This window comes from Gracilinanus agilis, chromosome 2 (assembly GCF_016433145.1).
Source record: "Gracilinanus agilis isolate LMUSP501 chromosome 2, AgileGrace, whole genome shotgun sequence".
NCBI lineage: Eukaryota > Metazoa > Chordata > Mammalia > Didelphimorphia > Didelphidae > Gracilinanus > Gracilinanus agilis.
Window position 1 is genome coordinate 686,944,041 of NC_058131.1, and position 17,953 is coordinate 686,961,993.

General features: G+C 33.4%; 1 protein-coding gene across 1 annotated transcript in view; it reads right to left on the minus strand.

The window, feature by feature from the left end:
• Nucleotides 1-17,953, minus strand: part of GRID1 (glutamate ionotropic receptor delta type subunit 1) — a 1,121,438-nt gene that overhangs the window by 21,222 nt on the left and 1,082,263 nt on the right. Inside the window, exon 11 of the mRNA XM_044660282.1 lies at nt 2,260-2,426. Within this exon, the coding sequence (XP_044516217.1) occupies nt 2,260-2,426 (167 nt within the window). The remainder of the gene's footprint in view (nt 1-2,259; nt 2,427-17,953) is intronic.

Sequence of the window (17,953 nt, forward strand, 5' to 3'; positions counted from 1 at the left end):
CCTTAATTTCCTCATATATAAGATGCAGATAATAAAAACATCTATCTCACAGTGTTGATGTGATGATCAAATGATATAAAGCAATAAAACTATATACTTTAAAGTTCTACATAAAATGAGTAGCTGTAGCAGCAATAGCAGCAGCAGCAGCAGCAGCAGTAGTAGTATTTATGACTGATTGCATAGAATGTGTTCAGAAAAAAAAAATCTAAGCTTCAGAATTTAGTCCATCCTTATCTTGGGGTGTTAAGGTTAAACTATTGTCATATTAAAATAGGGAGTCAGAAATAATAATTCTTCCAATTGAACAATCATGCTGACAGGAGACACAAACAAAACAGGAGCACATACTATGTACTTAATAACCTAATAAACACTTGCTGATTATTTGATTTCTTGATTCAGTACGGTCCAATGTCTTTACCATGGAGTTCTGGCATTTCAGATATAGCTTATATTCATTACTATATAAGTTCTTTTAGGACAGCATCTATTATTGCCTGGTTCTCCTCAATGTCTGCCACATCTTGAATGTTTAGTAAAATGTTATTAAATGAATGGATCGTAGCATTCTTACCAACCTGCAGTATAGTTACTCATGCATTTTCTTTCTTTACATGTCAATTCAGGTGAATAGAGATTTATATTTAGTTCTTGATTTTGTGGTCAGAAGACCAAGGTTTCACTCCTACTTGATATACTTATATCACTCACCTCAAGGTAGGCACTTCAACTCTCTAGTTCTTAACTGCATCTTATTAAGGGAAAGAATATGAGATTATCCTGCATCATTTTCTAACTCTAAATACATAAACAAATCATTGTACAAGGAATGCTTCTCATATCCTTAGATTATGAATCTAAGAGAGTATTTAATTTTTGGTCTCGATCCACACAAATTCTCCATTAACCTACCAAATGTCAGTAGAATTGTGTATATTTCTCTTCAATTATATCACTTGGATAGGTTCTTAATTCATGGGTGATTTCTTAGAAATGTATATTTTTTTCAGAAGTGTCTAACACAGGGCATCATGCAATGGCAAGTTTGCCCCTAAATGCTGAATGAATGAATTCCCTTTTCACCAGGATGCTGAATAACCTTTACATTGAGCAGGCAAGTGTAAAGATGTGTACATACCTATGCACAGACTTGCTTTCTCTCTTTGAAATGAAATAAATATAGTTCATTAAAAGAGAAAGAAACATTCTTCACATTTTACTTCATGGAATTCATATTGATGAGTCTCAAGATTGCTTCTTTTAGGGGGCAGCATGCCTGCTCTCCAAATCAATGAGACCTGTGTCATTGTCTAGTCTGATTTGTCCTTGGAAGTGCCTCAGACTCCATTGCTCATCAGAGGTTCCTCACCAACTCTATTTCTTATGATTTTCATTTATTCAAATACATCTAAGAGGAAACTGCACATATGACAATGTTCAGAGTTGACCTTTTTTGACTTACATTGTAATATCTTCTCATGTGTTTTAAGCAGGTTGGTTTCTCAATCCTTAGATGCTAAGATACACCTCACTGGGAAGAAAAAAGTACCTGTCTCTTTCATCATGCTTTAAAGCCATTAGGAAGTGGTTGAGAAAATAATGCCTTCTAGTATTGGGGGATGAAGGAGTCAGTGTGATTTTGGTCAGCAATACCATCATCCCCAATTCCACATGAACAAGTAGCAAGGTTACGTATAAACCTATTAAGTCCAAGAAAAGTAGAGTAGCTAGTAACTTGGGTGGTCAAAAGAGGAAATACATAGAGTAATCCTTAAAAGTAAATAGAAAAGAGTGTAGCATTCCAAAGGAGTCAATTAGCATGAAGGAAATCCATTACAAATTTCCCTTAATCTAAGCAGTTCCTAAATATGGTAAGAATAACTTGGTTTTTGTTTTCTATCATTTTATGTCTCCCACTCACCCTTCATCAACCAATTCTGGAACATGGAAGAGAAAGTTAAGACATCATTAGCTTATCCAATCCACAGACCAGATACAAAATGTTATCACTGACTATTACCTCAAAGAAGGGGCACCATGGAAGAGTTCTCATTAATATTAATGTCTACAACTTCATACTTTCATCAAGGACAAAATGAATATAAAAATGTAGTTTCTTTCTTGTGCTACTTAGCAACAGGCATCACAACTGGAAAGAAGGTTTCTGAGAATCTACAAGTCCAAATTGCTATTGCACCGACCACTCCTACCACAGCATGCTGGCCAACCCTCCTCCCTGATCAATGCCCAAATTACCTCTGGGAAAAGATGTCCCTGTAGGGGCTGCCATGCTGAAGTGCTATGCCATAGCCCTTACTGCTGATACTGTTGCCAATGACGGTCACTGAACAATCATCATCCGTTAGGGCTGCATATTCCACCACCGCCACATCCCACAAAAAGGCATAATTTCCTTTCTTTGCCTGAAAAAACACAACAGAGATGAAACCATGTAGGATTGGTTATACATGTAGGAAGAAGTGTTGTCTATGTTCGGAGATATGAGAAACATAATTAAATTCTGCCTAATGAGGTAATATCTTCAACTAGAAAGGGAAAAAAAAAAACAAACCATCATAAATGACCTACAATTTCCCCCATTACAATACCTCTTTTAGATTAGACACACATTGGCTCTATTAGTTTGGAGAGACCATATCTATGATTTCATTGATATAGAAAATTCCCTGATGAGGAAATTACTTAGGTACAAATTCCATTGGAAGGGAAGGAAAAGTAAAGAAGACTGAGTTAATGTCTCCTCTAACTTTTTCCATATAACACATCATCTGGAAATTAACACCAATACTTTAAATCAATCTGCCTTATAGACTTATAAGGGCAGTGCTTGTATAAGTGCCAAAATATCATATGAATGTAAGCGGTTGTCATCATTATTAACCATTGTTAAAGCCATTTTACATGTGAGGAAATTGAGTATTTGAATGCTGACTAGATTTCATTCTATATCTGTGACATTGGACATATTATTTAACCTCTCTGAAAGTTGCCTAATTTGCAAAAGGTGAGACTTAGATTAGATGAATTCTCTCTGCTCTGGATTTGTGAGCTTACGAAAGTATGAATAATTAGAAATCATATTCATTTTTAGTAAAAAGAATTAGCAAGCAGGCAAAGTTGGTCTTCAAGTCCTTTGTTCCTCTTTCCATCTCTTTTTCAAACATTACTTTGGGTGAATTTACTTCCACTAGTCAGATCAACATCTAGGAAAATGTCTCTCCAATCCTATCAGGAGGAGCTATCTAAATTGTACCCTTCCCATAGCCTCAGATATTCTGGGCTTTCTCTTTTCCATGTGCTCCTGATGTCAAACTCTTTGTGCTTCCAAGGTGCAAATTGGGCATGTTTTATTCTGATTAATTAACCTAAAGAAAAAATATGAGTAATAATAAAAATTAATTATACGGATCAGAAAAAGGACTATACCTGTGATTTATTGACCTAGGGAATTCCCTGGTGATGAAATTCATTCTATCAATGCATGCAAATGCTCTGAAATTTGCAATCTTTAGAAAGGGTTCTTAATCCCTGGTTCAAGTAGTCTTGACCCTACTCATCAATACATTTTTGTGAGTGAGGGGGGAGTGGTCTGTGAACTTGGTTGGAAACAATAAATCTTTATTTCTCTAATTTGTAACAAGGAATTCCTTCAACTTTAATGAAGACAATGAAATATTATTAGGATTCAGCACACTGACAAAGTGGTCCATGATACCCAAAGAAAATTTAAAAAAAGGTTAAGTAGCCCTGTCTTAAAGAATTGCCCAAAGCAGTGAGAGCTTAAGTGACTTTAATAGGATCATATAGTCTGTATGTGCCAAGGATGGGAAAGATCTTGGTGTCCCTGAGTCTAACCATCTATTTGTTACAACACACTGTTTAATAATAACAACAACAATAATAATTACAATAGTGCAATATCCACTGGACATTAAATATTACAAAGCAATAGGATGGCAATTTATCCTTGCATTGCTGCTGCCTAAACTTCGTCAAATATAAGATGAAAAGAACAAAAGCAAATCACACATGATTTCAGACTTCTCAAATCACTTCCCTCATAACCCTGTTAAGTAAATGGTATAAGTTACCCCTCTATCCTTCTTCACTCTTTCCCCACACCATGTTCCCTTGACATGAAGTCAGACTATGTGGATGGTAGTAGTTGGGCCAAAAAGATGCACCCAAATCATAGGACTACCAACTTTGGAATAAAGAATTTGTTCTGCAGGAGAAAGACCAATGAACTTGCAAATACAATAATTATGTTTTAATTATGTTTGAATCCTAAATTTTGTGGGCTGGGTAGTTGAATTTCAATCTAACTCTTAGATTATGGTATTATTTAGATTTAAAATAGGCATGTGATTCTTGACAATGGTGAAGGCTAACTTAGGTGTTTTGTTTTCTTGGGCCCTTCTAAGGTTTTAAGGGGAGTCTTTTGAATTTGAAAAATATTCTAAGTCTGGAGAATGATTTATGTGAACTTCAATAGGTCACTATCTTATCTGAATTTCAACTTTTCCCCTCTATATGGAGTTGAATTAGATAACCTATGATAGATGTCCTTTCTAATTCAAAATCCATCATTCTATGACCTAGCCTGAAATCAAAACTCTTTGATGGCAAGGAAGAGATCCTTGTGACCCACATCTTGCAACAGTGACTAAGAAATTACCATGCATAGATAAATACTTGGTAACCAGTTCATGGGGATGAGTTTCTGAAAGTAATTAGAATACATATTACCAGATACTATAAAAATAGCATCTTGGATTAACAGCCATTTTTTTTCAACACACATTTATTATTGCTTTTCCATTTTCTTTCCACTTTCAAGAACAAAGCTTAAAAAGGAGAAGAAATAAATGTGAGAAGAAGGGGCAGTTTTTAAGCTTGATTTCTGGGAAGCCCATAGATATAACTAAAAAGCACAAAGCATCAGTAACCAAATGAAAGAGTATCATTAGGAACATATGTCTTCAAATTTTGATAGATCCTTGTTCCCCTTAAAACAGACATATTAAGTTTTTCCATCAATATTTTTTTTCTGAGCACTATTAACTGATTGAACTCCTACCATTACAACTGGGCTCCAACATGGATATGCTTTAAGACACCAGCCAAACTTGGATGATGGTCACCAGGGAAGAATGAAAGCTATTTTACTCAGCATGATATGAAATAACTTAGGTAAATAGAGAAGCAGAAGGTGAAACAACTTCTCTGCACAGAAAGCTTTACTTGACCAGAGAGAGTGTGTCTAGAAGTGATTTCCAAAAGATTTACGGCAAATTTTAGCTCAGAATAATCAAGTAAGCAAGAAAACGACAAGCATTTATTATGAGCTCACTACTAAAGTGACACAATGCAAAATTCTGGGGACATAAAGGAAAAAGCAAAATTATGAAATATTCTCAACAGAGAAATGAGAAATAAAATATGCATAATAAAAGTCACATTATTGGACATGGCTAATATGGGAATTGGTTTTGCCTGAATATACATATTGACTATTGGGATTTTGTGTTCATTATTTTTAAGTGTGGGAGTGGGAGTGAAATTAAATGCTTACTATTCAAGAAAAGAAAACAAAATTGAATTGAATCAAACTATAAAAAATGAAATGTTTTGCCTCTGGGGATAGGTTCTCCTTAGTCCTCAATCCAGAAATAGGTGTCAAATTATTGGGGATCTTCTGAAGTGATTCTCCTTCAGGCATAGGTTGGCCTAAGACAATAATGGAACAATATAGGGTTATTGATTTGAGGTCCTTCTTACTCTGATAGTGGGTGATTATGTTACATTATTTTAAAAGAAAATATTACTTTCCTCGAAGTTAAAATTATTCAAGTTTTATTTGTTTGCTTATTTCTAATTATTTGAGGGATATATTCTTGGTAACCAAATTGAGTTTGGGAGAACATATGGAAGGGGCAATATAATGTAAATACATAGTGCTCCTAGGCATGAGTTAGTAGTTTTGAAATATGTTATCAGAATATGTGCTTCTTCAACAGGAAACAAGGCCTACTGGAAGATCAATTTCCTCTTAGAAATCTCAAGGATTACAATGTTTAAAATGATGCTTTGGCAAGAATGCTGAGTTTTGAGTTGAAGGATTTGGATATAATTCCCTTCCCTTTGGGTGATTTACTGACTCTCTGGTAACTTTATTGTTCCCATTTGTAAAAATAAATCCTTTGGAATGGATTATATCCAGGTTTTCTTCTATCCTGATATTGCTATGATCTTGCAATGTTGCTCTCTATACTTTGTTTCACAACATTCTCCTGATGGGTCATATTTGACAATGCATGTAAAATTTTAAGCCTAATGAATGCAAGCCTCTCCTGCTAATTCATGGAAGGGTATGTGAGAGTGTAAGCAGGAACCAAGAAGGCATCAATAAGCACAAGAAAGTCATAGGCAAGACACTGAAGAATTCCTCTGTAAAAGTAGTGTTTTAATTTCTATACTTTTAACTGTGGCTCCTTTCTTCACTCTCTTCACGTTTCCATCTTTCTTGTAGTAAACTTTTCCTCTGAAGATGTTGCTGTCCTGTGACCTTGTCTTTGGATTGGTGAGTCCTAGCCCAGGACCCTGATTTTATGAGGTAGCTGAGACAAACTCAGTTCAGCTTTTGATTCCCAATTCACTCGGAGGACTTCACCTCTTCAGGAGCAACCCTTCTTGTTCCATTTTTTATGTTCCTTCTCTCAGTAGAAGGTTAGCTCCTTGAAGTTATTAATATTGCTTTTATTGTATTTGTTGTCTCAGAAGTTAGCAGAGGCTGGACACACAATAAGTGCTTTAAAATATTCAATTTGTTTCTGTCTAGCTCTACCTATTCATCTATTCTTCCAGCATCTTTATCTCTCTATCATCATCATTATATCATTTATCCATTAACAATTAACAATAAAGGCTTTCAGAGGAAAAAAAAGGTATATTTAACAAGTGAATAGTTGGCTAAAATATTGGTGTCTGAGAATCACAAGACATTAGAGCTCCCTCTTGCCTCAAATTATTTTATTCAAACTTATTTCTATACATGTTATATTTTCTGGGGAATATAAACTTTATGGAAAAGAGGAGCTATTTATATCTGTAGAATCTAGTAGAATGCTTGGCACAGTGTAAATTCCAAATCATCTTGTATCTAATTAGAGCAGTATGGTATAGTAGATGGAGTACTTGCATTTGAGTTAAGAAAACATGAGTTTAAATTCCACCACATTCATTTGCTTGCTGGGTGACACTTGGTATTTCATTGGACCTCTCTGGATCTAAGTTTATCACTTGAAAAAAGAGGGACTTTGATTAGAATACTTCTAATTTTCTGTTCTCTTTAGTTATAAATCTATTATCTTATTATTTTTAATTGAATGGAAGAGAATTTGCATTTATGGGCCATGAAATAAAATAGAGAAATTATGATTTCCAGGCCAGAGATAGAATACATCTGACAGAAGAGGCAGAATGACATAAATGTTGGGCTTAGAGTTAGGTACTTGGGTTCCAACCACTGCTCTGATACTAAGAAGCTGTGTGACCATAAGTAAGACATACCTTCTCTGAATGTCAGTTCTTCATCTTTAGGATGGCATATTAATCCCTGTAGCACCACCATTATAAGGTTACTTTGACTTGACTTTCAAACAATTTAATACATTTAAAATATCATCCCAACAATAGAGTTCTATTTAAATTAATTATCATTTATTTTTGTTATTGTTAACAAAGATCAGGAAATTAAAATTCTGTTGCCATTTTTAGAATCTTACCTAGAGAAATTTAAAACAAAAAGGGATGGAGAAAGAGAAAATGTTCACATATTTCTGCCAGGTGAGTAATAATTAAAATATAAATAACGAAAGGAGTAGTAATAATAGCAGTGATAGTATTAGTATTAGTTACATAAGATAATAGTAATTATAATAACATCTATGTGCCAAGTCCTGTGCTAAGTCCTTTCTATTTATATTTATTACATTTGATCCTCACAACCCAGGGACATAAATGCTCTTATCCCTATTTTACTGTTGATGAAACTGATACAAACAGAAGTTAAGTGACTTTCCCAAGGTTACATTGCCAGTAAAATCTATGGATGGATTCGTATTTAGGTTTTTCTGAATCCAGACCAAATGATGGATCTATCGAGCAAAAAAAAAATACCAAAGAAGCCAACAAGTAACAAAAATCAAAGGAGTTTCTAGATATGAGAATATGACTTTCAAAGGCATGCCTTATTAAAATAGGATAAGAATAAGTGCAAGCAATGATAAATTATATTAAGAATATATTTTATTGCAGGAAATTCAGGAACTCATATGATGAGGCATATGGGAAATTATTTGGACTGGAATAAAATAAAGGAAGCATGGAAGCAATATTATCATTGGAGCATACTACCCACTACTTGAATTGAAGAAAACAGACAGAAAGGACAAGAAATAGATCTTAAATGTGAATGGAGATAGGATTTCATAGTGATTATTATGAATCTTCCTTTCTCTACCTATAGAAGAATTATTAATATATTCTTCATTTGCCTAAATTTTAACATCTTCCTTCAAAGGAACATCAAGGGATAGAGGAATTCCTAGATTCAGGACATTTGCTTTCATAATTCACATTCACCTGAAATTGATCTCTCCAAAGTTACCATTAATTTAATTAATTACCATTCATCTCTTATTTGCAAAATCAAAAAGCTTCTTCTCATTCTTCATCTTTCTTTACCTCTGTGAAGCATTTGCCATAATTGCCCACCCTTTTCAATTAAATTCTCTATCCTCTTGAGATTTCCTTTTAGCATTCTCCTTTAGTTTTTCATCTAGTCTTATGAATGCTCCTTAGAACCCTTTGGAACATTTATATCATGTCCTTAACTGTCACTGTAACCTCAAGAATATATCATCTCTAATTCTCTCTAGATATGTTTTCTTACAGATTTCACCAGTTTGCATGGGTTCAATTATTATCTCGGACTGCTGATTCCCATATTTATGAATGGTTCGGTAGTCTTAACCCTCTCATGCACTGAATACTCGACATTTCCAACCAGAGGTCCTTCAGGAATCTTAAGCATAATATATTAAGGGGACAATGAAGTATCTTTCCTCCAAATCCAGTAATTTTCCTGTCTTCCATTTTCACAATTTGTGAGTCATCTATGACTCCTTACTCTTCTTCACTGATATTTAATTTAGTTGCCAAGATTTATTGATTCTACCTTCATGAATTTCTCCTCATTTCTTTCACTAAAATTAGAAGGCCACTGCCTTACTTCAGGTCCTCATGACCTCTAGTCTGGTCTAAACAACTTCATGATTTACAAGCTTTAAATATCTCCTCATTCCAATTAATTTTTCATGCAACTGTCAAAGTGATTTCTTTAAAGCATTCAAAAGAGACACTAAGCATATTATTCCTCTGTTCAATAAACTTTGGTGATACTCTAACCAAACATAAATCCCTTCACTTGGAATTTAAAGGCCTTGAAAACAAAGGCCCAGACCACTTTTCTAGCATTATTATATGTTACTTTTTTTCATAATTTATGATCCAAGGTATTTTTTGCTGTTCCTAAAACACATTTGATTTCTTGACTTTTTGCCTTTGTACAGATTATTTCCTAGTTGAGGGAATATATAATATAGATAATATAATATAGTTATATATAATATAGTTATAAGTATAATAAGATATACTTATACAAACACATAATATGTAATATAGTTATACACAAATAATATTACATATATACACATACATATATACATATATATACATAAATACCTTTTCTTTAGAGAAGACCTTCATTTCTTTTTGGAGATACAAAGATAGCTCTAGCAAAATATCTATATAATAATTGGAAATTAGCACATGTTTATTGATAGACCAGTTGACTAAAAACGAGTAACAGGTTATTGATGTGTAAATGATAGAACTTTCTGGGAGAAGTGGCCATTCTTAAAATTCATAATAAAAAAGGGAGTAAATTTTGGCATTATCTAGCATTCACATTTCTTTTAAGGAGGGAAGATTTCAAAGTTTTAGAGAAATGATTAAGTAATAGTAAAAGATCTAAAATTCTCAAGGTAAAGTTAGCCCAGGTTATATGGAAAGCCATTAAGAATAAAAATAACAAAGATATAAATAGAACATTTTCACTGAGAAAGAAAAAGAGAGACCAAGCTCATCAAACAATTTAGATTATTGAGAAATACAGAACATGGATATATATATATATAGAGAGAGAGAGAGAGAAGATGAAATTAAGAAGAGTACCATGTCCTTTTAAAATGACCAGAACAAATTGAGTATTAGGAAAAGTATAAGAATAATTATCATACCAATAACAAAACCAACAAAACATTATATGATCATATCAATAGATGTGGAGAAACCTTTAAACAAAAATATAGTACCCATCCCTATTAAAAACACTAGAAAGCAGAGGAATAAATGGATTCTTTATCACAATGTTTCTAATCTATCCAAAATCAAGAACAAGCATTATCAAGTAATGTGGATAAACTAGAAGCTTTCCCAATAAGATAAGAGATGAAGCAAGGATATCCATTATTACCAATATTATTCCTTACTGTATTAGAAATGTTAGCTATAACAGCAACAAAAGAAAAACAAAGAAATGGCAGTATTAAGGACATGTAATGAGGAAACACACCTATCACTCTTTGCAGATGATATAATGGTAATTATATAGAGAAATAGAAATCAACTAAAAATTATTGAATAATTAACAACTTTAATAAAGTTGCAGGATGAAAAAACAAATCCTAAGGGATCATTGGCATTTCTACATGTTAACAACAAAACCCAGCAAGAAAAGGTAAAAAAGAGAAATTATATTTAAAAATATATGTAGATAGTACAAGATGCTTGTGAATCTATCTGTCAAGATATGCAAAGGAACTATATAAACACAATTACAAAATACTTTTCACACAAATGAAAAAATAAATAAAATTAAAATAAATCTAAAAAATTGGAGAAATATGAGTTACTTATTGGTCAGTTAATCTAATATGAATATAAATCTAAAAAAATGAAAAATGTTAACTGAATTGCTTATTCAGTGCCATAACAATTAAGGTATCAGATAATTATATTTTTAGAAGTGGAAAAATAATTCAAAGAAATCCATCTGGAAGAACAAATGATAGAGTCAATGGGGGAAAATAAAAGCAAAGGTAGGAACCCTAGCAGTACCAGGTTTCAAATAAAAATATAAAGCATTAGTCTTGAGAACTTTCTGTTCATTGATAAGGAACAGAGTGAACAATGAGATAGATTAAATACAAAACATATAGAAGTAGATGACCACAACAACCTAGTGTTGCATAAATTCAAACCCCTAAACTATTAGGTCAAGAACTCAATATTCAACAAAAACTGTCTGGAAAACAAGAAAGTAGTCTGTCAGAAACTAGGCATAGAGCAACACACCATATATCGATGAAAGGCAAAATGAGTATATGTTTTAGACATAAAGATTCATATAATAAATAAATTAGGGGAGCACAGAAAAAATTCTTATCAAATCTCTGGATAAAGGAAGAGTTTATGATCATGTAAGAGACAGAGTCACAGGAAATAAAATGGATAATTCTTATTGAATGAAATTTAAAAAATAAAACTATTGTACTAATAAAGCCAATGAAATCAAAATTAAAAGGAAATATGGAAACTGGGACAAAATTATAGCAAGTTTATCTGATTAAAGTATCACTTTTTAAATAAATGGAAGGACTGAAGCAAATTTGTAAAGAAAAAAAGAGACATTCCACAATTAATAAATGGTCAAAAGGCGTGAATAGGTAATTTTTAGGGGAAAAAAAATTAAGCTATTGTACTCATATGGGAAAAAATGTTCTAAATCACTAATACTTAGAGTAATGCAATTTAGAGTAACTATGAGGTACCTACCACCTCATATCTATCAGGTTGTTGACATTACAGAAAATAAAATGATAAATGCTGGTGAGGATAAAGAAAAATAGCAACACTAATACAGTGTTGGTAGAGTTGTGAACTGGTCCAACTATTTTGGAAAATAATTTGGAACTACAAATTATCTTTGTATATAAAGGACTATGAAACCATGCATATTCATAGATCTGAGAATACTACTACTAAGTTTCTACACCAAAAAGATAAAAGAATATATACATATATTCTTTTTGTGATGGTAAAGGGCAAATGGGAAGCTGAAGGAATGTCTATAATTGGGAAATGGCTGAACAAGTAGTAATATGATTGTAATGTAATGCTATTCCATGTTGAACAAAATTATGAAGAATATGGTTTGAAAAAATCTAGGAAAATTTATATGTACTGATATAAAATGAATTAAGCAGATATAGGAGAATATTATAGAGGTAGCTGGTGGCTTAGTGGATAGACTACTGGCCCTGGAGTAGGGGAGACTTGAGTTTAAATCCAACTTCTAATACTTTTTAGCTGCACGATGCTGTGCAAATCACTCAACCTCTGATTGCCTGATCCACTGGAGAAAGAAATGATAAGCCACTTTAGTATCTTTTCAAAGAAGATCCATGGACAGATTTGGTTGCTAGGATCAGAATGTATTGGCCATGATTGAACTACTGAACAATAAAAGCAATATATTAAATATATTCAGCTGTCAAAAGATTTAGCTTTATTAATCCCTACAGTGATCAATGACAGTTTCAAAGGTTTCACAATTTAAAATTTGATTTACCTCCAGCAAGAGCACTAATGAACTCTAACTGTAGACAGAAGTACATTTTCCTTGCCTTTTTTTTCAAAATGACTAATATTGAAATATTTTTGCATAACTTCACATGTATATTGGGTATTTCATTCTTTGTCTTATCAATTTGTATGGGAACAGCTGGAGAGAGAGGGAGAATTTGGCATTAATTTTTTAAATGAAAAAATAGTCCTTAGAGGGATAAAGTTCAGAATGACTTGAGATCCTTGATGAATGTTAAGAATTAAAAGGGTGTAGTAATGGCTTTTTAAATATGTTACATATCAGAAGAATATTAAAGGGCAGAACTTCTTAGAGCAGAGAGGATGATAAGCCATGGAAGTGAAAAACTAATCACTTCATACTTCCATTTTTTTTTCTTTTTAAAAGAGAATAATCTTTGAATGAGAATGGGAGAGTAGGAATAGAACAAAGATTGTTAATATACAATTGAAACTCATGTGAAGTGAAAAGATAGACATTTAAGACCTGGATGCCCTTGTTATGTCCAAGTTGATAGTCTTCAAAAATTATATCCTAGATTACCGAAAGAACAGCCAGGTATAGTCACTGATTGTCAGTGATCTTTGAAGGACCTTGGAAAAGATAACCTGTAATCCTTGAAAAAGGGGAATGTTCTGGTTTTCAGTGAAAAAAAAAGAAGAGAGTAAAATCTGAGAATTAAACTTTGGTAGTTTCATTTCAATTCTTAGCAAAAATATATGTATTACATATTGAAAAGAAGGTTCATAAATGTTTAGGGAGGTAAGAAGAAATCATTAAAAAACAGTATGACTTTAATTGTAGTTCATGTCAAACATAATTTCCATTTTTAACAGGTTATCTGGATTGATAGATCAAAATACTATAGATAGAGCCTAATTAAATCTCAGTGTAGTCTTTAATAAAATCTTTAATATTGTTCTTGGAATAATCAGAAGATTTTCTTATTTTCCTTGTTGTTTTTGATCTGTGATTTTTATCTGTATAGGGAACTTTTGGTCAAGATACTCCTTATATTAACATAGGGGAAAAATAAAAGCAATTCAATGATTTATAATCTTAGGGAATTTCCTGAGACATTGACAGGCTATGTAACTTGCAGAGAGATAGAGCCAATATGTGTCATAGAGGAAAGTTGCATTCAGTTTATTTGCTTCTGATTTTTTACTCTGAAAAGAGATCAAAATGATTACATTATGCTACATCTCTATGGCATAGCTAATACTACAATTAGTGCTATTTTTAGTAGATATACTGACAACCTGGAGGAAAATCTCAAAAATATTTATTCTCCCAAGCTCTACCCAAGGTATCAATCTTTGGCCCTATGTTATTTGATATATTTATCAGTGTCTTGAATGAAGATATAGAAAGCAATATTGCTAAATTTTCAGAATACAGAAATCCATGTGGGGATCAAGAAAGAAATTAATCACACATTGGGTGACAGAACTAAGATCCAATGATCTCAACAATCCAAATCTTAGCTGGAGCCTAATGAAATGAATTTTAATAGGGATATATGGTAAGTTATAAACATTAAAATATTTACAAATACAGGATATATGATGTATAACTAGATGACTTGTATTACAAAGATTTAAGAATTTTATTAGACTAGAACAAATGAGTTAGTAGTATAACTTGATAGTAAGAAAAACCATCAATCTGATACTATTTATTTTTTGAATTTTCTATAAGTAAAGCTTTTCAAGATCAAAGGTATGGTACTCCCAAAATACTCTGCTTCAGGTACTCCATGTATAATATATGGCATCCAGTTTGTGGTACCATGTTTTAAGAAGGCCACCACCAGGCCAAGAAAAAACAAAAACTATGCAATTGAAATGAAGTAATGAAAGTTCTATTGACCTTATAATAAGAAGAAAAAAAAAACTAGAAGGAAAGAGGTATACTTTAGAGAAAAGAAAACAATATAGACATTATAGCCTTCTTCAAGTATTTATTTTTTTAACCTCTCTTTGTTTTATTTTTCACATTTATAAAAAGGTGAGGTCAGACAAATGGATCTCTGAGATACCTTCCAATTCTAGCACTCTACATTATTTGTTTTAACATTTTATATTCCACATTGTAGTATATAGTATTCCTGGCTCTCTATCATGATAAGTTGTAAGAATGAAAATGACAAAACTGGGAGTCATCGCTAATATGATAGATGGCATAATTAAGGCATGAATAATGAGCTAAATTTACTAACACAACAATTAAATGGAGATAAATGTAAAGTCATACAGGTAGAATCCAAAAATTAACTTCATTTTTTTCTTGTTTACACAAGTTAACTGATTAACTTAATGCAGAGTCCAGGTAAGCTCCATTCATATATAAATGAGGAAACTGAGTCCATGAAAAAGAAGGCTTTCTTTTACCCCCAAAGGATACACAGTGGCACTCAAGCCTAAAGTTTAGTTCTTTTGGCTCTCATTCAGTACTCTACATAATATGCTATTAGGGTAAGCCACCCAGCAAAATTCTTTCCTGGGCTAGGAAAAAATGGATACTTAGATGTTAATGCTGATGTTGTTGATGATGATGATATTGATGATGTGGACGTTGATGATGTTGAAAACTTCGATGATGTTGTTGATAATGATGTTGTTGATGATGATGATGATGTTGATGCTGTTGATGTTGATGATGATGATGATGATGATGATGATTGAATTTGGGATTGGAGGTTTTCCTTCCATTTGAACCTTTCTGAAGCTTCCATTGTAATGATTAAAATTTCCTTAGAGACTGTCTCCAACCTCTTTCTCCCTTCCATTGTATTAGTCTTTTCTCCCCCTACCCCCATGGGCTTCTTTATGAAATAAAAAATTACTCCATTTTGTTTCTTTTCCCATTTTTCTTAGTATTATCCTCATTTTTACTCCTAGTTATACACACACACACACACACACACACACACACACACACACATAAACTGTATAGGATGAAATGTGTATGTATATATATATTTCATCCTATACAGTATTTAACTGTTCTCTCTAAGAGTACTTCTTCTAGATACCCTGATGGTAATAACAATTTTTAAGTTACCAATATCTTTTCTTATAGGAATACAAATCATTTAAACTCATTGGGTCCCTTAAAAAAAGCTTGTTTTTTCCCCATTTCTTAATTACTTTTTGGTGATTCTCTTGAGTTCTCTGTTTGGGCAATGAATTTTCAGTTTAAGTCAGGTCTTTTCTTTATGAAGGATTAGAAGTCTTTTATTTTATTAAATGACCATACTTTCCACTGCAAGAATATAATCAGTTTTTCTGGATAGTTGATTCTTGGTTGTAGTCCCAGTTTCCCTTGCTTTCTGGATTATCATATTCAATGCCTTTCAGTCCTTCAGTGCGGATACTGCCAAGTCCTGTGTTACCCTAACTATGGTTCCATGATATCTGAATGGTTTCTTCTTAGTAGCTTATAGTATCTTTTCTTTGGTCTGGTAGTTCTTGAATTTGGCTATAACATTCTGCTTCATTGTCAATTGTGGATTAAATGCAGGAGGTGATCTGTGGATTCTTTCAATCTCTACTTTTCCCTCTTGTTCAAGAATGTCAGGGCAGTTTTCTTGGATAATTACCTGCAAAATAATGTGCATTTTTTTCTTTTGTCATGATTTCCTGGTACTTCAATAATTCTTAAATTGTCTCTTCTGGATCTATTTTCCAGGTCTATAGTTTTATCAATGAGGTGTTTCATATTTTCCTCAATTTTTTCATTCTTTTTATTTTGTTTTATAGACACTTGCTGCCTTTTAAAGTCATTTGCTTCTAGTTGTTGGATTCTAATTTTTAAAGACTGAATTTCATCCTTGGCTTTTTTTCATCCTTCTCCTTCTTATCTGTTTTCATTTGTAGGTCATCATTCACTTTCTTTGTCTCATTTTCAAGCTGTTCATTTCTGGTTTTCAAGACACTATTTTCTTGTTTTATTTCATGTACTTTTGTTTCCAGATGACTTATTTTGCTTCTTAAGTTCTTTTCCCAATTATCTTCAGTCTCTCTTAATTGCTTTTTGAATTTCATTTTGAGTTCTTCCAAAGCCTGAGTCCAATTTGCTGGAGTTTCTGCATTTTTTCTTGGTTTTCCTTGGTCCTCCTCTGTTCCATTTGACCTTTGTTCATTACCTGGATAGAAATTTTTTATTATGATTTCTTTTTTTTTTTTGTTTTTCTGTTGTTTTCTCACATTTCTTTCCTTCTTTGCCCCCTGCCATTGGCTGGAATCTTGCTTGTCTGATTATTTGCTGGATCTGTGGGTTTGGGCTATTCTGTCCTGAAGGGGATTCTTCTCTACTTTGTTGATTGACTAGATTAGTTTAATGGAGTATTAATGAGTCCTGAGGTCAGATCTTCCCCAGCTGGCAGCAGAAGCTAAAGGTGAAGGTGAGGGGGTGGAGGTTGAAGGGCGCTGGGTTTCCCCCCTGTTATGAAGGTATTCTGTTGTGGTTACAGCCTTCACCCAGGTATCTGAGTCAGCAGAATTCTTAAGGCAGCTTTCATATCATTTGGTGGGGGAAGGGTGTTGGAGATTGCCCTTCCCTGCCCTCTGAAGGCTTCTTATCTGCCCTATTGATAGACTAGATTAAGCCGGGGGAGAGCTGATCTGAGGAGCTGGATGTGCCCTGAGGCTAAATCCTTGAGAAGCTGATAGAGAGTGGTAGCTGAGACTAGGCTGCCCTCCTCTCTGTGCCTCACCTCCAGCTGCCTCCCTGCCTTTTGTGGTTATAGCCCTGTGGCACAGCTGTGGCAGCAAGGCACTCCCTCCAGGTTGGGACCTTCACCCCAAGATTCCAGAGACTGGTGGAGACTCAGCACAGTAAATGATAGAGGGGCCCTGGTACCTTTCTTCTTCCTTTTCCTTAAACTCAAGAATTCAGCCTTCTCTGCATATCTTTTAAATTGAATCAAGCAGGAGGGTTCCCTGGCTCTGTCCTGTTGTTAGATTTGGTTTTCTGTCCCCTTGAAGCACTTAGTTTTTGATTGGTGGAGAAGGGTTTTCATAGAAGTCTGTACTTTTGCTGCTTCTAAGCAGCCATCTTGATTCTGCTCCTTCTTCAAGTATTTAAAGGGATTTCCTGTGAAAGAGAGATTAGACCTTGGCCCTAGGGCATAGACCTAGGAGCCATGTTAAG